This window comes from Carassius carassius, chromosome 35 (genome assembly GCF_963082965.1).
Source record: "Carassius carassius chromosome 35, fCarCar2.1, whole genome shotgun sequence".
NCBI classification, from domain to species: Eukaryota; Metazoa; Chordata; class Actinopteri; order Cypriniformes; family Cyprinidae; genus Carassius; species Carassius carassius.
The window spans coordinates 19,830,634-19,855,305 of NC_081789.1; the positions used below are offsets into that span (position 1 = coordinate 19,830,634).

The following is a 24,672-nucleotide window of genomic DNA, read 5'->3' on the forward strand; positions in this document are numbered from 1 at the left end:
AGCTATGAAATGCCAAAACAAAAAACACATTAATTTCCATCACATGCTATAAAAAACAGAATGTGGTGGAAATGATAAGTTTAAAAAAAGACCTCCACGAAGCCTCGCGAGGTATTTTGTGTACTAGGCTCATCCAGTTTCACGATTATTATCTGGGGCCTGTTTCATAAAACAAGTTTTCCAAATAAGCCAGGTTTGTTTCAGTTAGTCTGATTTATTGTCAGCAGATTTGGTTCAAAATAAATCAGACTAACTGAAATAAGGCTGGCTTATTTGGTAAACTTGTTTTATGAAACACGCCCCTGATCTGAAACGAAAGGGAAATAACAGTTGAAAGTTAAGCAAGTTTGGCCAGCTGGAATCCTGGACCTGCCATAGCTCTGTTTGTCATGCGCGTATCGTATCAACACGGACAAGTGTTATATTTAGACATCTGCTTCAGATGATTTAATAGTGACTGTGCATGCAGTTACAGCAGCGAGCCGATCCTCGCGCTCTAGATTTGCGCAGTTTTGCGTCGCTTGTGAAATATACTCACGCCTGAACGGAAGGACACAGGAAATGAACGGATCGTTTATTTTGTAGAAAAGGCAGGAGGAACGACTTCCTCAAATAGGATGGTTATGTGTGTCTCTGGAGACACAGCGCGCGTAGTGCGCCTCAAGGTCTCCTGACTTTCTGCACTGAATTCACAAACCGTTTTGTATAATTGCATAACCGCTGGCGCAATCGAGATAAAACTGGACCACATTGTAATATGTAGTGATGCGCGCTGCTTTAATGAATCGCAAGACGCTGGACGTCACAGCCTCGCGCCTCTCCGTGCCACAGGTGCGCACTAAACTTTGGTTATTCATTATTGATTAACTGCGGAAAGAAAAGGAGGACCGCGCAGAGGGACAATTACTCGCACTATGGAGATCATGTCCAATCAACCGACAGCAGAGACTGGTGGCGACCACACCGCTGCGGCTTCCATGTCTACAGGCGTAGAGAGGGCTGATCTGACCAGCCCGAGTCCGGTGACCAAACAGAGGTCCCTGAGAGCGGTTTATGTGCTGAATGATGGACTGAAGGCAGTGGCTGCGAACAGCCCGGAATCCGGGGCGCTCCAGTGTCTCCAGCGCGCCTGCGACGCGGAGAGTGCCATATTAACCACAGTGACTTTCGGACGATTAGACTTTGGGGAGACAACAGTGCTCGATACATTTTATGATGCAGGTGAGTTCACGTGGCACTGCAAGGCTTTGATGCGCGAGAATCATTCCTGCAGCCCCACAATTCTGCATGCGGGATGTCTCCTATTCTAGTTTTCAGACTGGACTGACTGATGAGTTGAATCAGGTGTGTTGGATTAAGGGAGCGTCCAAAATGAAAAGTTTGAGGGGTTTCCACTAATGGGCCAAGGATGGTACAGGATGTAGAAGAATAGAAACTAATCTGACATGACATTATAGATTTAGAAGTTGTGCCTGTTATTGAAATAATAATAAAAAATTGAAATACTTTGCTTCCAAAGAGAAACATGTAAGAAATGTAAATGATAGTGGGCAAAAAGATAGAGGATGAAACAATCATAATAAACAAAACAATGCAAAAAGCAACATTATAAATAATATTGTTAAATAATGTGTGTGTGTGTGTGTGTGTGTGTGCGTAATGTGTGTGTAAATTAATACGTACATTAAACAGTATAGCAGATCAGAAAACTAATGTTTATCTAAAGTTATTATGCAAGATACATCTTGACAGGCTTAGGGTCATTGGGCTTTCCCATGGGAAGGTGTTTCCATAGGGTTACGACAGTCTCTCTCAGTATAGGAATGTTAGGAGTGCAAAAAAGGATATTCTGCCTCCAGCACATTCCTTTCCTGGAATTTATTTGCCAGGTCTAGTATGAAGATTCTCTATCTCTCTCTCTCTCACGGGTGTGGCTGCACATGTTATTCTGAGTGATCAAAACACTCTTACATCTGAGCTTTGGGTGAAAAGGGCAACTTTTTAAAAGTTTGATCCTGTGCATTTTTGTGCATGCAGAATGTAGTTCATGTGCAGCACTTTTGCTGGAGAAGGAACTCTAGAGGACCAGAAAAAGTGCATTTTAGAGCAGTCTCTTTTTCAAAGCAGAAGTGAACAAAACCATTGAAATATCCCCTCTACAGTAGCATTACACAGATCAGTTTCTTATTGCATTAACACCCCCCACACACCTTTTCCTAATAGGACTGTGAGTCATGCATCAGCTCATGATTGCATCAAGTCTGGTCTTGTATTTTGCGGCTTACACTCTTGCATGGCTTTCTAACCCATTTTCAGATGTTTGCATAGTTTCCATAGAATAAGCAAAGATTGTGTTTAACTGGAAAAGAACAAATATGGCCATATGCAGTAGAACAAACATGGCCTTATGACTACTTTAAACAGACAAATGGCTATTAAGGTTTTATATTATATGATTAAATGGAAAGTCATAATAATAATAAAAACGTATAGAATAGAAAATGAATTGTTATTTCTAAAAGAACAGGCCCTGAGACTGATGCAGTGTGCAACACTACAGTGCACACTGCACTGCAATAGTTGTCTCTCATGCTTACTATGTCTCTGATTAATTGCAGACATTGCAGTTGTGGACATGAGCGATGTGTTTAGACAGCCCTCCTTATTTTATCACCTCGGTGTACGTGAAAGCTTTGACATGGCCAACAATGTCATCCTCTACCACGACATGGACCCTGACACAGCACAGTCACTTAAGGTGAGAGTTACAGTCTAAAACACACACACACATTTGTTTACCTAGCTATCTAAAGAAGGACATATCATTGGCTTCTTTTGTTTATAAAGAGGGTTTGTGTAGTTTTCCAGATGTTCAGTGGTTTTGAGAAGGCCATTTGTAGGTTGACTTCCCTCAAAAATAAATAGCTCTGTCACCCTTTTTTTTTTTTTGAGCGTGATAATGAGAAATAATATTGATTTAATCAAACAATGGAAGATTGAGAGTGTGTTTGGGAAAGGGAAACCTGTTTGGTAATAATATTCATGCAGTTTTGTTTAGTGCCATTGATGAAAGTACAAGTAGTGCTGTACATTTAAATATAATAAATAAATAGGAATTAAAAAATATATATTAATTTAATTAATTTATGAATTTAGCAGATGTTTTTATCCAAAAAGACTTACAGTGCATTCAGACTACACATTTTTTTACCAGTATGTGTTTTCCCTGGGAACTGAACCCATGACCTTTTGTGCTTCTAACAAAATGCTTTACCACTGAGCCACAGGAACACGAAACGTACCTTCATTAAAGACAACTACAAAAATAAGCTTTGTCTAATTTAAATAAATTCTAGCTAAAAAAAAAAAAACTTACAAAACTTAAAATTAAAAAAAAAAGTTACTACAAGACAAACTAAAAGAGGCTTAAGCCACATTCTCACTACAAGTAGCACGCAACAACAAAGCGACACAATTCCATTAATTTAAATGGAAAGCTGGCTTTTTCCGGCGACATGTGCGACAGCGGCCATTGGCGACAAATGGTGTGTGTCCAACGACACAACAAATGTCTTTTTAAAGTTAAAGTATTAGGTCTTTTCTATTTAAATCCTTTAACTTTAGACAAATGAAGAGTGACTTTTGTGAGCGACAGCCAATAGAAAAAGAAGACAGAGCTCTTGTTATTGTTCTCCTCAGCAGTGACGGAAATGAGGTTGATTCTTGCAATCATCATTAATTTCTGGTTTTATGTATAGAATATTTATATTATTTAGTCTTTTGCCTCCAAAATGTTTGTATTTAGCAGCAACAAAACTGATTCACTGTTAACTTGAGAATGCCCACTAGTGACCTCATCGCCAGCCCCTGGCAACATGCAGCAACAAAAGTCAGCTTTAGAATGCAGCTTTAGTCTTATTTAACTCATTTCTAGGCAAATATCTTTTTAATTATTTAAAATAAAAATTACTTAACTACTTTTCCTGTCTAAATACATCTATGAAGTCTTTTAATTAATTTATAAAATAATAATAATAAAAACATTACATTTTTTTATATATAAAGATGTCCATAAAATGAGACTTAATCAAATATAGCTTATGAATTGCATATTCTTCTCATAACTTTTTGTAAGTGCCATCACACAAATGCTAGCAAGGGTTGGTGGAAGGTTATACTTTCCCTATAGGCTGTTACACTCACATTTGGTATTTCTGTCATCTGAACAAAGAGGCCGCCCGCTGCCAGGTCCTGATCTGCTATTCTCAGTTTAGTAGGGAGTTTATCTTTTCTGGGCACTGGACAGTAGAGCTGCCAGAACAACACAGTCTGAATTCGAGCTAAGGCATGCTGTCAGTCCCAGAACAGCTGCACATGGCCACGTTTCCACAGAGACATTGCAAGGCATGTGTTCTAGCATACTGAGATGATGACAATAACGCACTGGGAGGAGTGTCACGCGATCTGCTTGTGTATTTGTAAATGTTCTGGGATGTTGCTGTGTCCAACTTATTTAGTCAGGTCTCATTCACTGCATCTCATGGCCATCAATCATGGAATGAATGTAATAAATGGCATGATGGCAAAACTTTTCCAGGTGGTTTGGTACTTCTATAATACTGTGTAATAAAGTCATATGCGTGTATTTGTTTTTTGGGGGGAGTTGAATAATTATTTGTTTTCTTTTTTCTTGCATAGGACATGGTGACACAGAAAAACACAGTAAGTATCAGAACACTACTTGCAAGACTTGCAAGATGAAGTTTGAGGACAGGTTGGCATCTGTTGTTGGTGTGCCAAAAACTGTATATATGAGACTATTTTTGACAATTTTTATGATATATGTTTACATGCCCTTCTGTGCCTTAAAATATATACAACACTTACATAGTGAGCAGATCATTTCCTGAACTCTCCTTCATGCACATACACTAACCTGTGAGTGGACTCAAGGTTCTGGTGGCTCACCGTATCCCAGTCCCATATGTGTTGCTGATTCTGATGAACTCATAAGGGTTTGTCAAGGTGTCGTGGTACTTTGAGTTAGTGGGTGTTATTTGTCTTGATAAAGGAGGGGGTCGTTGAGTGCTAGTCTTTAAATAAACCTCTTAAATTGAACGGCTGCTGAGAAAAAGCTGACCTTGATGGCATTTTATAACTGTGTGATTCATTGAAATGGCCCAGAAACAAGCAAAAGATGGATCTGTGTTAACTTCTATATCATCGGTTATATGAACAGAAAGGAAATTCTATGTTTGCCTTTATTCTTTTGGAAATATTCAGGCTTTTCTCCTAATTCTTTACATTTTTCTCAGCCTTAAGGAATAGTTACCCAAAACTTCTGTCATTGTTCACTCAATCTCATATATCAAACTTGATACAACTTTCTTTGTTCTGCAGGTCACTGTTTTCTATCCAGTTACAATGGGTACTGAATATTTTTAGAGCTTCAGAAAGCATGTTAAAGAACCATTGAGCGCTATTTTCAAAGTCTTCTGGGGTCATATGATAGCTTTGTGTGAGGAACAGGGTGAAATCGAAATCTGTATCTGTCATAATATTAACTTTCAACTGTTGACCACTTCAGTTCATGAGTGAATCATTCAGACAAATGAACTGGATTACATGAACATCAAGGAAAGCTAGGAAAATTTTCATTAAATTATTATTCATTATTGCTTAAGTATACAGTACCAGTCAAAAGTTTTTGAACAGTAAGTTTTTAAAGAAGTCTCTTCCGCTCACCAAGCCTGCATTTATTTGATACAAAGTACAGCAAAAACAGTAATATTTTGAAAAATATGTACTATTTAAATATATTTGATTTACTATTTGAATATATTTAAATATGTAATTTATTCCTGCGATTCCAAAGCATCATTACTCCAGATCCTTGAGAAATAATTATAATATTCTGATTTGTTGTTGAAGAAACATTTTTAGAATTATTAATGTGTTAATAGATAATAACATTATAAATGACTTTTTCATCTCTTTTATTCTTATACTCAACTGTTTTAAATAATGATAATAATAATAATAATTAAAAAAATGTTTCTTGAACAGCAAGTCAGCATATTGCATACTGGTAGTGTATATCAGTTCCACGCACCAGTACTTTATATATATATATATATAAATATATATATATATATATATACTAGTTTAATATTTTGAATTAGCTTTTGTTTTAGAATTTTAGTATATTCTATAGTATATAGTATATTCTTTTTCTATAGTCCTCTTTTTCTCTTTTCCATTCTTTCTCTCTTATTTTGTCTGTTACCTGGAGTAGGCCGCAAGGCCAGTTGAAATAGGGTTCCCATGGGTCCAGTTGCCTCCCGAGTACAGGGGCTCCGGCCTAAGAAACAAAGTATGTAGATATAGCAGGCATGCTAGTGCATGCTGGGAAAATCCAAAATGCATGTACTGGAATGAGAGTGACTGACCACTGATGTCTGTTATTGTCTGACTCACTTCCTTTCAGTCTGGCTGACATGTTGAGGAATTAAAAGATTTGAACCAAAGAAATGTGGTTATTTTAAATGATTAATCATTACCATACGTGAATCCAAAGACTTTAGGTGCCTGCATAGTTAAATCACAGATTTGTTATGATCTATTTTTTTTCTTTTTGGAGGATCTTGCATATCCTCTGTATGTGTTTATGTAAAATAACAGTAGAATAGATTAAATAAGATATACTTTATACATATAAACCATCCTGCTTTAGCTGATTAGACTAGGTGCCTAGCATTTTAAATAGTGTATGATGACCGTTTGACTTGAAAGAGGCTTTAGGTGACCCCTTACATTTGAGGCGTTGATGTGGCATAGTGCTAAGATGTCCTTTGGCCACCTCCTCAATTTCACTCTGGAATTCTGGGATAGTACATGGTCACAAAGGTGTTAACAAGATTTCCTTGGCACTTTGAATTCCTTGGACGCCAGCTGCTGAATACACGATCACTAACACATAGACAGTCTGTACTTTTACACAGTGTTGCAGACAGTCATGTATTATATGACATGACTAAGAATCTGTTTATCTTTCATAGGCTTCCAGCGGGAATTACTATTTCATCCCGTACTTGATGACACCCAGCAACGAGTACTTGTGCTGTGAGAACGTGGCCCAGCGGAGAGCATCAGAGTACATGCAACCCAACTGGGACAACCTTCTAGGACCTCTGTGCGTCCCATTGGTGGACCGCTTTGTCAACTTGCTCAAAGACATTCATGTCACGTCTTGGTATGACTGCTAGCTTTATGATAACTTTTGACAGGATGCCCATTCTCAGACGATCCTTTACAGAGTTGCGTAACGGTGTCACGCCATATTTAGCTTAACATATCAAGCAACCGTCTTCCAGTTTTTGACTAATAAACAATATTATATGAATGATTAATATAAACTACTTTTTTTACATAACAACAATAATGCAGTGGAATTCTGTATCTTTTGTAGAACATTGCATCATAGATCTAAAATAGGTGTGCAATGATCCTCGTCATCCCTGGAGTAATGAAATGTGACTTAATCCAAATAGGATATAGTGCTCATATTATATCATCAAGACAAACATGCACAAGTGCATGTAAGATTTATTAGGAACTTCAATAACTTCTAACAAGTGTCAGGGTGTCCTTTCACCTGGAGCTCAGATATCAGAAGTCTAGAACATCCTTTTAGAAACTAATGCCAAGATTTTCACATCCTGTAACAGTACAAACTAGTTTCTGATTTTGACTATTAGTATGAAGTCTGACCCACTTTGCCGCTGGCCAAGAACATGTAAAGTGACCAGCCACAGTTTGTTTTGTTGTTGCATGCTGTTTCGATGCATCACATGGTCAGTGAATTTCAGAGGTCTGAAGAGAATCCCGTTTGAAGTTGATACTACCTACAAATTTATCCACGAACACTAAATCCCATCTTCCCTGACAGTGCTTCATATAAAGACACTCTACTGAACGACATCCGAAAAGCTCGAGATAAATACCAGGGTGAGGAGCTGGCCAAGGAGCTTTCGCGTATCAAACTCCGCATCGACAACACTGAGGTTCTGACTCAGGACATTGTTATTAACCTGCTCTTCTCCTACAGAGATATACAGGTACATACTACTGTATGAAACAGAGCGTGTCTAAAAATTAAAGACTTTGTTGTTGTTGGCTTTAATAATCTATGGTGTGTGTTTTCAGGACTATGATGCTATGGTTAAATTGGTACAGACGATTGAGATGTTGCCCACCTGTGACTTGGCCGACCAGCCCATGATTCAGTTCCACTATGCTTTTGCGCTCAATAGGTGACCACAAATCTGCATTGTGTGGTATATTTTCCTATTCATATGATTGGCAAACAGACATTCATCCTTTCCAGCCCTTTGATCTCAGGAACAAATGCTTTTCTGTTTGCATGTGTGAACACAGGCGAAACAGCCCTGGAGATCGAGAGCAGGCGTTGCGCGTGATGTTGCAGGTTCTTCAGTCATGTGAGCACCCTGCACCTGACATGTTCTGCTTGTGTGGCCGCATCTATAAGGACATCTTCCTCGACTCTGACTGCAAGGACACCAAGAATAGGGACAACGCCATCCAGTGGTGAGTGAGTTAAATGAGCTTCTTGAAGCTCACGATTTCAATATGTTTAAAGGTGATATCTGTTTTTCAATTAAAGGGATAGTTCACCCAAAAATGATAATTCTGTCATTAATTACTCACCCTCATGTCGTTCCAAACCCATAAGACCTTTGTTCATTTTCAGAACACAAATTAAGATATTTTTTATGGAATCCAAAAGCTTTCTGACCCTGCATAGACAGCTACGCAACTGACATGTTTAAGGCCCAGAAAGGTAGTAAGGACATCATTAAAATAGTCCATATCACATCAAAAATATCTTAATTTGTGTTCATCAAGTAAGTGTATAAAATGTAACAAGAACACCAAAGTAGGTGAACCCAGAATACCCTTGCATCTCCTTAAAAAAAAATACACCAAATACTCTAGAAGCCACATTTAATGTGATAAAATACCCAGAACAACACTGCCGCATTAAAAGTGCTAAAATAACCCAGAACACCCGAGTAGGAGCAACATTACATGTGCACAAAACACCCAGAACACCCTATCAACAACATTAAATGTGTTATGCTGAAACACCCAAAACAAACAAGCAGTTGCAATAATGCACTAAAGTCACCCAGAACACTCTAGTAGATGCATTACATGTGCTTAAAACACACTATTTACCAACTTAAATGTGTTATAACACCCAGAGCATACTAGCATCACATTAAAAACGTAATTTTGTATTTATGCATGTATGTTGTAGGTATAGAAAAGGCTTTGAGTTGCAGCCCACTCTCTATTCAGGCATTAATCTGGCAGTGCTGCTTATAGTGGCCGGACAGCAGTTTGAGACTTCCATAGAACTCCGGAAGATCGGTGAGGAGGAATACACTTCCTGTTTCTCTCAGAACATTCACTTCATTAACGTCATGTTCCACCTTCTCACGCTATCATTCTCTCTCAGGTGTGAGGTTGAACAGTCTGCTTGGCCGTAAAGGCAGTCTGGAGAAGATGAATAACTACTGGGACGTGGGGCAGTTCTTTACTGTCAGCATGCTGGCCAATGACATCCCCAAAGCTGTGCAGGCTGCAGAGAAACTCTTCAAACTCAAACCCCCCATATGGTACATATACAATAAATCATTTACAGATATACTGTACATGTTAACTATAAGAAATAGAGTTGTAGCAGCTCACATTCATTTAATCTTTCAGGTACCTGCGATCAGTCGTCCAAAACCTTCAGCTGATTCAGCATTTTAAGAAGCAGAACACTGAGCATTCTCCTCAAAGAGAGAGACTCAACTTCTGGATGGACATTATTGTGGAGGCTACACAAGGAACCACCAACGGCCTGCGTTTTCCGGTAGTTCACCACCTCACATGAGTATCTCATCTAGGAACACACCTGTATTGACTGAACAGCATTTCATGAACCTTATTACTTTCTTCCACTACACAGGTGTTGATTCTGGAGCCAACAAAAGTGTACCAGCCCTCGTATGTGTCCATTAACAGTGAAGCTGAGGAGAAGAATGTTTCTATATGGCATGTGTCACCTGCTGAGACGGTCAGTGGTTTATTTGAAGCCATGTTTGCTGTAAAATGTTGTTTTGTGTAGATAATATCATTTTCCTAACTGACATGGTTGCAGAAGGGAATACATGAGTGGAACTTCACTGCCTCATCCATCAAAGGCATTAGGTGAGATTGAGATTCATTCTCTCTGTCTCTACCTTTCAGTTTCTTTTTCTTTTCTTTTTTATAGTCCGGAAACAATATTTAAATTATCCTTATTTTAGGGTTAGGTCAAGGGCTTTCTCACTGATTTATGGGTAATTAAATGTTAAAGATTTTGGAGAGTTAGTTCTGTCTGTTAGACAGGAATGTTGCTCAAGGATAAACAAACAGTGCTTAAGTAGGAACTAGTTCTACTTGTTTTACTTGGCAGTTACTTGGCAAAAACAATAGAGATGCACAATATTGGTATCACTGGTTATCCGTTTTTTTTTTGGGGGGGGGGGGGGTTGTTTTTTTCATATTGGTCGATACCAAAGACTATAGAATACCCAAGAAGTTTTACTCGTATAGTTTTGAATGGGGGAAAGTGCAACGCTCAATATGGCCTCTATATTGTATGAAGTCCCGCCTTCTAAGCAAAAGAGCCAATCGCTAATCAGTAAAGTCAGCACGCCATTGCCACTGCTGTTGGAAGTCTTGTTTGCTATAGAAACAGTCAAAAATCTGAGATGTACGTCTAGGACTGAGAATTATTTCTCACCTGAAAAATAAGCTTTTTATAACGCTTTTGAGCAAAATATGCAACATTTATAATACAGTTGTTGTCAGATTTCATTTGTGATTTCAAATATGAGATTTAATCGTAAGCTTGGCGACCAGTTTTGGAGAATTGTATTTAATGCTCACTGTAGTGTCGTTACAGTTAATTAATCTTTTAACAATATTTTTTACATTTTCTAATTAAAAAAAGCTGAATTAAAATAGGAATACTGGATGAAAAACATCTATTTAAAAAACATGCCTTTGCAACTACTGTAAGTGAAATAAAGCTGAAGTACTGAAATTATTGAAATGAACTAACACTAACACTGAAAAATGGAAAAATACAAATATTTACAGAACTAATAAAAAAAAGACAAAAGCATATACAAAAATACAAAAATTTAATCATTTAATTTACTAATAAAAGTAAAATAACATAGGACCTCTTAATGTGTATCTGTAAAAGCACTAACTATTTTAATTATTTATTAAATTTTCATATTGTTGATTATAATATGATGATGGTTCAGTTTACAATAGCATTATATATATATATATATATATATATATATATATATATATATATATATATATTTGCAACATACATACATATATATATGTATGTATGTGTGTGTGTGTGTGTGTGTGTTTTATTTGTAGTGTATGTGGTGGTTTTTTTTTCTATATTGGCTAGAAAAAATCACCCATAAAATGAAAATGAGTTTTATTATTAGTGCATCTTTAGTGTTTATCCAGTCATCTTCAAATAGTGTCTGAAAACTAGCAGATCTCTGACTGTCCTACATGATTTAAATACAAGTTGAAACTCTGGTGCTTTCCATTTAAATGTAAATGATTCATGATCTCAGAGATCTTTTATACTCTCTAGCATCTCAAAATTCGATGAGCGCTGCTGCTTCCTTTATGTCCATGACAACTCCGACGACTTCCAGATCTACTTCTCCACTGAGGACCAGTGTGGCAGGTTAGTTTTCTTGAAGTTAATCGGTTAGCTTTCAAGCTGTGGTGCTCATGTAGGTAACCGATGTCTGGATGGTTGTCACTTATCTGAAGGTTCTGCTCCATGGTGAAGGAGTTGATCACGGACGGATCAGGAAATGCTGTCGAGCTGGAGGGGGAGGGAGAAGGAGATACCCTGGAGGTAAGAGCTTTAGAAACTCGCCTATAGTTTGTTTTCATTGGATTTGTGAGGCTTGGTGTACTTAATTCCTGAATTGTTTTGCAGTACGAGTACGACTACAATGAGAATGGCGACAGGGTGGTTCTGGGTAGGGGAACTTATGGAGTGGTCTATGCAGGGAGAGACCTGAGTAATCAGGTGCGCATTGCAATCAAAGAGATCCCAGAGAGAGACAGCAGGTGAGATTCATCTGAAAAGCAGACAGGCATGGATGTTCACCAGCATATGTTGTAATTTGGATGCAGGTGTTTTTATTTGTAAGGCTTCATAAAGGGATAGTTCAAACAAAGTTGAAAGTTCTTTTACTGACCCTCCTGTCGTGCCTAAACGGTATAATGTTTTTCTTCAGTGAAACATAAAAGATATTTTTAGAAATGCTTGTTTTTTATTTTTGTCCGTACAATGAAGATAATTGTGCTACAATGCTGTTTGTCAAAATTATTTTATTTGCAACATGAGATTGAGTGAGACTGAGAATGTTCGTTTTTGTGTGAACTGTATACAGTTAAATTAATCTTTTTAAAATATATATTGCAATTATATTAGATTGTGACATTTTTTGGAGCAAGCTGATTCCATCTGAAATGGGATATTTGACCATTTAAATAAATGAATAAATAAATTAAAAAAAAAATTGTGTGGGACTTAATGTTATATATATATATATATATATATGGGGGAAAGAGCTTAAATAAAATATAAATGTGAGATGAAAAAGAAAATTTTAACTGTTGCCTTGCCAGATAACTGACACTAAATGAGAAAGTATTATAAAAATTTAAATAAATGAAAGCTTAATTGAACTATTAAAACTATTCCAAATTACTTAGACCAATTACTAAAATGTAAACTAAAATATGATCGCATAAAAATTAAAGCTAATTCGAAATATGACTAAAATACTATAATAGTATTTATAAAAATACTCAAATAATTCTGATTTATTCAGGTATTCCCAACCACTGCATGAGGAAATAGCCCTCCACAAATACCTGAAACACAGGAACATTGTTCAGTACCTGGGCTCGGTGTCTGAGGATGGATATATTAAGATCTTCATGGAACAAGTCCCTGGAGGTACATGTGTGGTTTCTGAAAGACGAACATCAAGTACAAATTTTCTACTATAAATTTGATTTGTTCTTCATATTCATCGTATTTCCTCTACAGGGAGTCTATCTGCATTGTTACGTTCAAAGTGGGGTCCTCTGAAAGAAGCCACAATAATATTCTATACTCGGCAGATCTTAGAAGGACTTCGTTATTTGCATGAGAACCAAATTGTTCATCGGGACATCAAGGTAACTATGACAAATCCTTTGCTTCTATATTTGGGCACCCTCAAAAAATGTGGATGTTCATTGACCGCTCATCTTTTCACAGGGAGACAACGTCTTAGTCAACACCTACAGTGGAGTGTTGAAAATCTCTGACTTTGGCACGTCCAAGAGGCTGGCTGGAGTCAATCCCTGCACAGAGACGTTCACTGGTATTTGCTTCACTTTTTGTTTTTCTTGTTGTGATTTGTTAATTGCAAAATGCGCCCTCTTTTCCATTTGACCCGTGCTGTGTGTCATGCATCATACATTCTGGTGCTCTTGCTTGGTCAGGGTTTTAGGCTTAGTTAAAGTTCAATCTATCATTAGCCCCCCCAACAGGATCTAAGGGAGCTTCATTCCTCTTTATTTAGTGTTTACTAAGGCACCTCCTTTATAAAGTGTGTAATGCTCTAAATTAGGGCTTTACAAAGAGGTTAATGGAAAAAAGTTCAGAGAAAAATTGTGTAAAATAATAATGACTACAATTGTTTTCTTAAAAAAAAAAAAATTCAACGGTTATTTAAAAATAATTCATTTAATTATCTATACACTACTTTTCAAAAGTCTAGGGTTGGCAAGAGCTTTTAATGTTTTGGAAAGAAATCTCATGGCTGAATTTATTCAAAATACAGTAAGAAGTGTAATATTGTCAAATATTATTACAGTTTAAAATAACTATTGCTGTTTGCTATTTTAATATATTTTAAATTGTGATTCATTCCTTTGATAGCAAAGCTGAATTTTTAAGAAACATTCTTATTACACAACTATTTTTGAAAGAAGTTTCTTATTGTTCACAATCAGGGTATCTTCCGTCCATTCCAAATCCGTTTTCAATTAAAAAAACTGAAAACGAAGTGAGAGAACATGGACAAGACAGTTGGTCCATGTACGTTTTGATCATTTAATTTCCTATTTAGAATTCAATAACGACAAATGTAAAAATGGCTCGTTCATTCGTTTTTTCCGTTTAGTTTAACAAACGGAAAATTAGTTTTTGGCTCGATTTCTCATTTTGTTGTTTGGGGTTTACAAATCGGTTTATGGCTTCAATATTTCTTGCGCACTTGTGGGCGGCGCTGAAACGCTGCTTTCATCTGATTGGTCGAATCACTCCGCCTTCAGCATGTCCTTTTCATTCTTTCAGGCAGAATAAAAGTCAGTGCGAGTGAAGCACTGTAATGTCTGGAACCACCACTCACTGTTAATTAGCATAATATTTGAATCAGATGTTGCTGAGACTCACAAGTGACCCCTTTAAATTATTTCTAGTTTATAGTATTGTGTGAATATTGTCCCACTGATAAAAACAGTGCAAATAGTTCTGTCTCCTTGGATAAAAGTGAAGTGGAAATAAAAATTAATAATAGACTGAACAGTTCCATGTCTGTAACATTTACAACTCTTGTCTTTTAAATCAAAAGCAACTACTTAGGTGTGTGTGACATTAATAATTAATTGTAAAAATTAATCAAGTTAAATTTATGAAATAAATTTGTAATATTAGTTTTATTACATACTAAATTGAATGATGATCTCTTCTTAGTCATCACTGTTGGGCTTGAGAAAACCAACATATATTTGAACATTATTATTATTTATTATGAGAGTAACTGAAACCGACTAAAACTTTAATGTTTCACCAAATTCAGCTCAGATCTTCAGACTCGTCTGTCTTGTTGCTGTATAACTGGTCAGACTTTTACATTCTCAAAAAATCCTAGTGATGAAATGTCATCAATGGCTCGGAATTGTTGTAGGCCTACACAATTGTTTATTGAAATGTTTACCTAATAATTTTGCGTTCCAGATAACTCGGATATAATAACAATTATATTATATTATATTATATTATATTATATTATATTATATTATATTATATTATATTATATTATATTATATTATATTATATTATATTATATTATATTATATTATATTATATTATATTAGTATGGTATAGTCTATAATATTATACTTTACATAATAATAATTATAATAATAATAATTATTATTATTATTATTATAAATATATATAGAGAGAGAGACATGATTTTCAGGTCCAATACATATAGCTGTTTTTCTTGCACGTCAGCAAGTTATTGACTGCAGATTCTTTGCTAGTGGTGCTTGCAAGATATATATATATATATATATATATTTTTTTTATTTTTTTTTTTTTTATTGACAAAACAGAAATTACTTTATTCTATGACATTTGAATTTTACTGTAGGCCTATATGATCTACAACGACATGAAATATGCTGATTTTTAGCCTACTAATTTTATTCTATGCCTATTTAAGTAAAACCTCACAGGTAGCCTAACATGTTTTCATTCACTATTACATACAGCAACTGAAGCTTTATCTTGTAGAGTGTAGTCTGCTGCACTTCTCCACACTCTCCATCCCGATAACAGAGGAAAGAGCTTCAGCTCCGTCAGTTTTGGTCATAAGACACCCTAAATAACATGAAAACCTTACAAAACTCAATACGATGTGCTTTCTGCCATCTCAGTCTACATGAACTTCTTTCTGAAACGTCAGAAATTAACCATGTTTATGCATCAGACGAACCATGTCTAGCTGGACATGTCTACTTTTAAAATAAGCCATTTAAATAGAAAAGTAATAATAATAATGTTATGTTTAGGCCTATGTAATTCATATGAAACCAAGAGAGGTGCAGTGTTTCCCGTCTGAACTCATTATCTGTAATGATGTCACACCATCACTATATTCATACTGTCATCTATGGAATTAGTGAATTCAGTTCATAATTCTAAGTAGGCTATAGTCTATTTAAAGCAGACTAATTATGGGGAAAACTGAACTTATTTTATTATAAATTTTATTATAAAAATGTGGGTTGGATTTTTCCCATTATTTTTTTTCTGAATGGCCTAGAATAAATTAAGTAGGCAAAAAAATTGTAGTATATTTTATTCCATGTCGTTGTAGATCACAGGCTAAAGTAAAATTCAAATGGCGTTTTATGAATAAAGTTGTCAAGTCTGCTTTGTCAATAACATGCAGCAGCCTGAAAATATAATATTTTTATGATTATTATTATTATTATTATTATTTTATCTTGCAAGCACCACTAGGAAAGAATAGGCAGGATTAATAAGCTCTGCTGTCTGCCGCTTCTCTGCTGTTGAAGATGAACTGAGCTCGCAGAATACAGAAGAGTTGAAAGGGGCATTTCAGCGCCGCCCACACATTCAAACAAATATTAAAGCACAATCTCATTTCATACCCATAAACAAAAATACGAAAAATCCAGCTAAATTTTCGTTTTACGTTTTTTAAACAAAACAGAAAAACGAAAATCTATCCGTTTCTCATTTATCTTTATTTCTTTTTAAGTAGAAAGTCAAATGACCAAAAGATATACGGACCTTGAACTCATGACACCATAAGCTTGGTTGTGCTATACATCAACGCACTAACCACGAAGCTATTAAATGCATATTTTTTTGTGTTGGAAAAAAATCTTACTGATCAAAAACTTTTGACGTAGTATATAAATATATATATATATATGTGTATATATATAGCAGCCTTTATATTTGAAGAATTTTAAAAACCTTTTCAAAATGACAAAATTGGCCGTACATTAGTGTGAACTGGTTCACCTCTCCAGGGCTTGGATAACTCTTATTTCCTGACACAAAATAGACCACGTTCCTTCCAGTGCAGTGAGCGATTATGGGTCCTGGTCACTGGTAACATGATAATGTCTTCTGTGGGGGAGTAATTAGATTAGCATAGCGTCTGAGACAGGAGTGTGTTTGTGTTTCATTAGCGACTGCTGGAGCGTCAGAGCAGGTGCGCTCATCTATCCTCCTCCTCGCCTTCCACTGTCATCATAATCACTTCTGCACTTCTCTCCTTCATTTTTTATTTTATTTTGTTTAACATCTTGTCACAGCACATTCTTATCTCATGAAGTTCTGCTTTTCCCCTGTAAATCTCTGTCCAGGCACGTTACAGTATATGGCCCCTGAGATCATCGATAAAGGGCCTCGAGGTTACGGGGCACCTGCTGATATCTGGTCCCTGGGTTGTACTATTATAGAGATGGCAACAGGCAAACCTCCTTTCCATGAGCTGGGAGAACCACAGGCTGCCATGTTTAAGGTATAAATATTTGTACTTAAAAATATGAAGTAGTCTGTTAACATAGATTTTGATTTGATTAAAAATAAAAAAAGATTTGTAAATAATAATTAGAACAAAAATGTGTGTGTGTGTGTGTGTGTGTAATTTATTTATTTATTAATTTTATGTAAATTAAAATGTATATTTACAAAGGAAAATAAGACAGAAAAATTTGGGTTTGTTTCAAATATGGAAAATAACAAATCAAAAAATTGATATAATCAACTTAATAAATGTTATCTTTTTATTTAGGTCTTTACATAAGTATATGTATTTGACTCATGAGCTCATGGAGATCATTTTGCTTTATAATCTAGTTTTTTGCAGAAAATGTATATTTTGTGCAAATACAGAAGATAATCAACCAAGAGAATAACAAAACAATATTAATAAAAATTGCATATTATTAATATTAACATCACAGTATGTTTTTAAAATACAGATTCAATGGTTTTTGATTGATTGTAAAATATTGTATTTTTCATATTTTTGATAGACTATTAATCAAAATCATCTCCTCCATTGGTCTCTGTTTTCTTTGTACCAGGTGGGCATGTTTAAGATCCATCCGGAGATCCCAGAGTCTCTTTCGTCAGAGGCCAAATCCTTCATCCTTTCCTGCTTTGAGCCTGACCCAAGTAAACGAGCGATGGCCGGGGACCTGCTCAAGGATCCATTCCTGCGTCAAAACATCAAAGGCAAAAAGAACAAGATCGCTTTCAAACCCTCAGGTAATGTCTAACATGCTTTCTGCAGCTGTGATAATACTGCGACCCGGGGTGACCCTTCTGGTCACATCCATGGTGTGTAAGGCATTGTGAAAGAGCACATAGAACATTTTTTCGCAGGCAAACATGCAGAGCTGCCAAACCCCCCATAGTCCAGCATGCCTGCATCTCGCCGCTGTCTGGGATACTCATAACAGGCCCGAACTGCCCTCAGCCGGCCTCTCGCAGACCAGATTGAATTTACACAAGAGATGGGTAGGAACAACAGGACTTGGGAAAGGGGAGGAGACAAAGGACAATATGGGCTCACACCACCTTCACAAATGGTTTCCATCCAGCCGAACATATCAGCTATATCCCGCTGCCCATGAAAAGCATTCTCAGGGTGTGGTGTTTCACACAAACATGTGTTCTGCTTTCTCAGAAAATGCTCAGTGTTTCTCTTTGACACTGACACAGAAGTGAGCTAGTTAGCTGCCTACTGCTATCCAAACCCTCATTTAACCTCATAAGTGACTGATTTAAAAACCTTTTTTGGTTTTAAATTAAATACAAGTTAAACGTATGGTCATAGTAAGACTTTTTTTATGTTTCTGAAAGAACCCTCTTATGCTCAGCAAGGCTAAAAAGGCCTAATATTGTGAATTTAATATTTATTTTATTTCTGTATATTTAATCTTGTAATTTTTCCATGTGATGGCAAAAGTGCCTTCCGGTTTTCAGTGTCACGTGATCCTTCAGAAATCTTGCTGATTTGCTGCTCAAATAGTTGTGCTGTGATATATGTATATATATATATATATATATATATATATATATATATGTATATATATATATTACAGGATTCTTTGATGAATAGAAATTTCAAAAGAACAGAATTTTTTTTATTATAAATCTTTGGTAACATTTTAAATGCGTTTACTGTAACTTTTGACCGATTTAATGCCTCCTCGCTGAATAAAAGTATACATTTATTTAAAAAAGTAATAATAATAATTACTGACCCTAAACTTTTGAACAGTAGTGTATAATTAACATTCATTTTGAATTTCTTTTTTCAGGTTATTGCAATGCTTTCTTTCACAGAAAATTGAATTTCTGCAAAGGATGCATGTAATTCTGCTTTTAAATTTGGTTAAGTTTCCTCTTTGGAGGAGGCTTTGGAGCAAAGAAAGAACTTTGTAGGCCTGGTGTCTTTCCAGTTTTGGCCAAATATTAATAACTCAATATCTCCTTCTCCCTTAATGCCACCCAATCGGCTGCTTTGGCTTGGATTCTCTGTGTAACAGTATGGCAAGGTTTGTATCCCTCATCTATATTTTAGGTCTATGTGTTTTTATGTATCATTGGTGTTTTGCTGGTTACTGGTGATTGTGTTGAGTTTACTGTATGCTCTTTGTGCACTCTGATTGGTTCATCATGTCATATTTTTATTTATTCTCTTCTCTTCTGTTTTGCTTTCTCTTCTCTGTGGTTTAATATTAATTCAGTTACAGTGTTTTAACTTATCTTGGAAGCTTTTTGCAAGAGTCTAAGTAATTACTTTGTTAGTGGGTAACATTTTACATTAAGGTACCATTAGATAATGATAGTTAATCCATTAACTGAAGTTGCAATATCTTTTCATCTTTGTTAGTTAATAAAACTGTTCATTGTTAGTTCTTGTTAGCTCAGGTCCAAAATATTAACAGATACAGCTTTTGATTATAATGATGTATTAGCATTATATATATATTATATTTATGTATTAGAATGCTGATATTAACATTAACTGCTATAAAAGTCTTTTTCATTGTTTGTTTCATATTTACTAATGTAGTTGACAAATATTAACAAATCAAATCTTATTGTAAAATGTTACCATATTGTGTTAATATTATTGTGCTAGTATATATTGCGATGGAAACATCTAGTGTATTAAATGTAATTGGAGCTGTCAGTTATAAGGTTTTATTCTTTTAACGAATCCACTTAATCAGTTAATCTCATATCAAAAATATATCAATATTATCTGATTTAAAAGACATGTATTGTTGCATTTATTTTTTCTTAGCATCACACAATGTGACTTTAGAAGTGAATATGTTGTTGGTTTTAATTCCATAGCATTGAGCGCAAGTCATTGGCCTGTAGGGGGCATGATTTATTTATTATTAATAAAATATAACACTTGACTCTTGCATTCAAAAAAAATTAACCCTTTATTATATCGTATTCATTCTTATTTTTTAATAGGCTCGAACTTAATGAGGGGAAAATAAAAGCCAAAATCTGTCTGAATGAATGTCTTTGAGTGCATATGTGTTTAAACACATGTGACCATGCATTGTTTGTGTTTTCCTCCCTTTAGACTACATTCGCAGTGTTTCATTGCCAGTACAGCTGCAGACGGAGGCCACAGGGAGCAGCAGCAGTGAACCGGGATCCGTGTCTCCAGACTGCGACTCCAAACAAGACGTGTTCTTCGAGAAGAGAAAACGCTGTAGTTCAGAGAACTTCATCAAACCACCCAACTCCAACTTCCTCAGGTGAGCTCAGAAGATGAGCACCAAGGTGAATACAGAGCCACAGGCGTCCTTAAACCGGTCCAGACGAGTTTAGGTTATGCGCTGGTCAGCGAAAGCTGTAAGTGTGTATATGTATGGGCCTATGTGAGCGTTGGATTAGCGTCTGGAATGTTAATGATGTGACTGTGTTTACGGAACTCGAGTATCCGCGGCCGCTTCAGCTCTCAGACCAACAGTAAACCAACTTCCTGGCAATGAAGTGCTGAGGTCTGTCCTGACAGCTAGCAGACTCCTTGGAAACACTGTTTAATTAACGCACTGGAATGAGGAGACAGGTGTGCAGCGCCGTGGTTTCTGGGCAGGTGTATGTAATGAGATAATGCCTTTTACAGCAGGTACTCTCTGGTTGCTCATAAAATAATCTCATGAACACTTTATGGACCACTTCTTCACCTCGGTTTCAATGCGCACACAACAAATCACAGAGCTGTTACACATTAACCACGTTTCCTCTTTCCTCTAACGAAATCATGATTTTTAATCACCACTCCAGATGTATTCATACTTTGGCTTCTAAAGTTAACATTGACATTTAAGATGAATTAAATGTTTAACATGGTTAAATTCAGTTCGTTAATTTGTCTAAACTGACATTTAAAGCTGAGAGAAATCACCATTGAGTGAAACACACTGTTAATAAAACCACCTTTACGTTTTAACAATTTTTTTTTTTTTTTTTACTTTTATTTTACTTGAGATTCATTTTCGTAGACAGAGAGAGATTAATTGTGATTTTATTTATTTTTTATTATCGATAGTGCCGGAATAATGGCATCAGGAATAAAATGTAATATTATTACTTAATATATTATATGTTTTATTTCTTTTTCTTCATTTTATATTGAAGTGTTATTATATATTAATTATATTTATTGTATTATTGATTAAATAAATGCAGCCTTATCCTAAAAATCCTACCGAATCTAAACTTTTGAACAGTATTGTACTGTGCATAATGTTACAGCTGTTAGATTCATATAAAATGTGCGATTCAGTGTTCCAGATGAGAGTCCTACAGCAGAAGACCGCAGCTCTCCAGCCTCCTCTGAGAACAGCGACTCTGGACTCTTCCTGCTGAAGAAAGACAGTGAAAGACGTGCCATACTCTATAAGGTCCTCAATGAGGACCAGGATAAAGTGACCTCCAACCTCATGGAGAACCACATCCAGGTGTGTATCCCTGTGTGTTTGACTGTGTGTGTGTGTATATGGTATGTCTGAATAACACAATGAGGACTCTGTTCTTGTCTTTTAGGGTCAGGAGGAGCTGAAGTTGTCAGTGGACCACATCAAACAGATCATCTGCATCTTACGGGACTTTATACGATGCCCTGAGCGACGTGTCATGGCAACAACCATCTCCAAACTCAAACTGGACCTAGACTTCGACAGCACATCAATCAACCAAATCCAGCTGGTTCTGTTTGGTTTCCAGGACTCTGTGAGTGGAGTGCAGTGCAGTATAAATATATTGTTTTCAAATGCCACTTTGAACAGCATGACATTTTCCTACCCAGGCATGAGACACTATTCATAAAATCCTATTTAGGCTGCAGTATATATTTGTAGATTCTTAAAGACAAATGTTACACATATAGTACCTTTCAAAAGTTTGGGTTCAGTATGATTTGTGAAATTCAGCTATCACATGAATTTTTAAATATATTCATTTAAAAATATATTCCAATGGAAAACTGTTATTTCCCATTTAAATGTTATTTTACAAAATTAGGATATTTTTCACTATATTTCGATAAAAAAAAAGATGTCTTTGTAAATGTAAGAAAAGTATTTTAAAAACATTTTAAAATCTATGTTACTTCCCCCTTTTTAATTAATCTAATTAATTAAATGATTTTTATAGAATGATTTTTAATGAACCGTGCACAGATCCATTAAGAAAAACTTTTATATTATTTATTCAACTTATTACATTTTTTTACATCTGATTTATTCAGTTTTTATTTTACAGCTATTTATTTTTCTGCATCCTGACATATTTGGCTTTTATTTATTATATTATATTGTATCTTCAGTTTATTTTATAGTCAAATATTGAAGAAATCTGATTCAAGAAGATACATGATTGTACATTTTATTAGTGCCTCTTTCTTGTGCTGTCTCAGTGTCTCATTGTATTCCTCCTGTGGTTCAGTTTGAGAGTGATGAGATTAGTTTTCTTCTTTCATCACTGATTTTTGCAGGTAAATAAAGTGTTGAGGAACCACCACATTAAACCACACTGGATGTTTGCTATGGACAACATCATCCGACGGGCTGTACAAGCAGCTGTTACCATTTTAATTCCAGGTTTGTATGTGGGAAAGTGGGACAAAAATAGAGAAAACAGAAAACTTGTTGTTCTGATGCTTTTGCACCTGTCTCTCTTCTAGAGCTCCAGACACATTTCGGGCCTGCATCGGAAAGTGAAGGTGCAGATAAGGATGCAGATGAAGTAGATGAAGAGGATGATGGGGACTTTGGATCAGTTGCGCGTACGACGCAGGAAGATCAAGCCCTCACGTCTGGAGTCAGCACCCTCAGTTCAGTCATATCCCATGAGGCTCAGCGGCCACAGCACCCGCTGGGAGCCCAGCTTGGCCACCTCAAACAGGAAACCAGCAGGTACACACTGATTCCTTAAAAAAAAAAAAACACTCACGTTATTCTGTTTAAGACAGTTAAATATAAACAGTATACAACATACGCTTCTGCCACCCCCTCCAATGGTGAGTGAATGGGGAAAAGTACTCAAAATATTGACACACTTGTAAATATTTGTTCCCATTGTAGATCTGTACTTAACATAATTTCCTACTAATATACACAACAGCTCAATTTTATGTTTTCGAACGAAGTCTCGGAAAGCTCACCAAGGTTGCATTTACTTAATCAACAATGCAAGAAAAACATTAGTATTGTTCTGAAATATTATTAGGATTTATTATAACCTTTTTCTATTTTATTCCTGTGATGGCAAAGCTGAATTTTGAACTAGTTTCAATATGGAGTTTAATGATGTTTTTTAAATGTGTTCTGTCATTTCTTGTTGGATTTAGACAGTGAAATGTGATCTTAGATAACTAGAATATGTTCATAATGCTTGAATAGTTTGAGGGAGAGTCTCTCAGTGTTAATGTTGCCACTTCAGGCTGCTTGAAGAACTGGTACAGAAGGAGAGAGAATATCAGCAGGTACTGAGACAGACTCTCCAACAGCGGGTACACGACATTGAGCTTATCAAGATCAGACAGCAGCCTGCTGCAGGTTAGTTGTGCAACTGAATCACACACATGGATTGATTTAGACTCGGTTATAAGCCATTTACTCTCTCTTTATTTACAATGAAATCATAGTATGCATGTGCTAAGGTAATAGGGAATGTGTCAACTCACCTGATTTCCAGTATCCTTTTCTGACCTCTAGAGTTGTTTACAACCAGTTTAAAGTACAAAGCAAATACAAGTTCTGTTAAAAGAAAACTAGTGAGTCGCCGTACTGTCTGCTGCCTACACAGGCAACTTTCTAAATAATACAGAACCCAATAAGTGACTGATTTCAAATGTGAATGTGAGTCTTAAAATGCAGATCTTGACATCTGTGCATTAATGTTTATACATCTTTCCCTTTGCACTCAACAGAGACAACATCAATCCCCTCTATATTTCACATTGCCACCCATCCAGAACCTGACAAGAAGCTGACTGACTGGCTGAAGGAGCAGGGTGCCGACTCTGAGACCATAGATAAGGTGAAACATATCAATCCCCATAAACACTGCCCGTATTGTCTTACAAGATGACTCACCATTTGAAAGTTCCATAAATAAAAAAT

General features: G+C 35.9%; 1 protein-coding gene across 2 annotated transcripts in view; it reads left to right on the forward strand.

Moving 5' to 3' along the window:
• The first annotated feature begins 332 nt into the window (after positions 1-332).
• The window catches only part of LOC132116174 (mitogen-activated protein kinase kinase kinase 15-like), a 29,126-nt gene continuing 4,786 nt past the window's right edge, over positions 333-24,672 (forward strand). Inside the window, exons 1-28 of one of the 2 annotated variants that reach the window (XM_059524834.1) lie at positions 333-1,221; positions 2,619-2,758; positions 4,699-4,722; positions 6,296-6,373; positions 7,059-7,252; positions 7,949-8,117; positions 8,206-8,312; positions 8,437-8,607; positions 9,341-9,453; positions 9,542-9,701; positions 9,793-9,943; positions 10,040-10,147; positions 10,232-10,281; positions 11,750-11,845; positions 11,935-12,022; positions 12,107-12,240; positions 13,011-13,138; positions 13,232-13,362; positions 13,445-13,550; positions 17,365-17,522; positions 18,091-18,274; positions 20,622-20,799; positions 21,834-22,008; positions 22,094-22,279; positions 23,043-23,148; positions 23,232-23,463; positions 23,990-24,105; positions 24,480-24,589. In XM_059524834.1, the coding sequence (XP_059380817.1) occupies positions 915-1,221; positions 2,619-2,758; positions 4,699-4,722; positions 6,296-6,373; positions 7,059-7,252; positions 7,949-8,117; positions 8,206-8,312; positions 8,437-8,607; positions 9,341-9,453; positions 9,542-9,701; positions 9,793-9,943; positions 10,040-10,147; positions 10,232-10,281; positions 11,750-11,845; positions 11,935-12,022; positions 12,107-12,240; positions 13,011-13,138; positions 13,232-13,362; positions 13,445-13,550; positions 17,365-17,522; positions 18,091-18,274; positions 20,622-20,799; positions 21,834-22,008; positions 22,094-22,279; positions 23,043-23,148; positions 23,232-23,463; positions 23,990-24,105; positions 24,480-24,589 (3,900 nt within the window). In that variant the 5' untranslated portion in view covers positions 333-914. The remainder of the gene's footprint in view (positions 1,222-2,618; positions 2,759-4,698; positions 4,723-6,295; positions 6,374-7,058; positions 7,253-7,948; positions 8,118-8,205; positions 8,313-8,436; positions 8,608-9,340; positions 9,454-9,541; positions 9,702-9,792; positions 9,944-10,039; positions 10,148-10,231; positions 10,282-11,749; positions 11,846-11,934; positions 12,023-12,106; positions 12,241-13,010; positions 13,139-13,231; positions 13,363-13,444; positions 13,551-17,364; positions 17,523-18,090; positions 18,275-20,621; positions 20,800-21,833; positions 22,009-22,093; positions 22,280-23,042; positions 23,149-23,231; positions 23,464-23,989; positions 24,106-24,479; positions 24,590-24,672) is intronic. The other variant, XM_059524835.1, reaches the window with a different exon arrangement.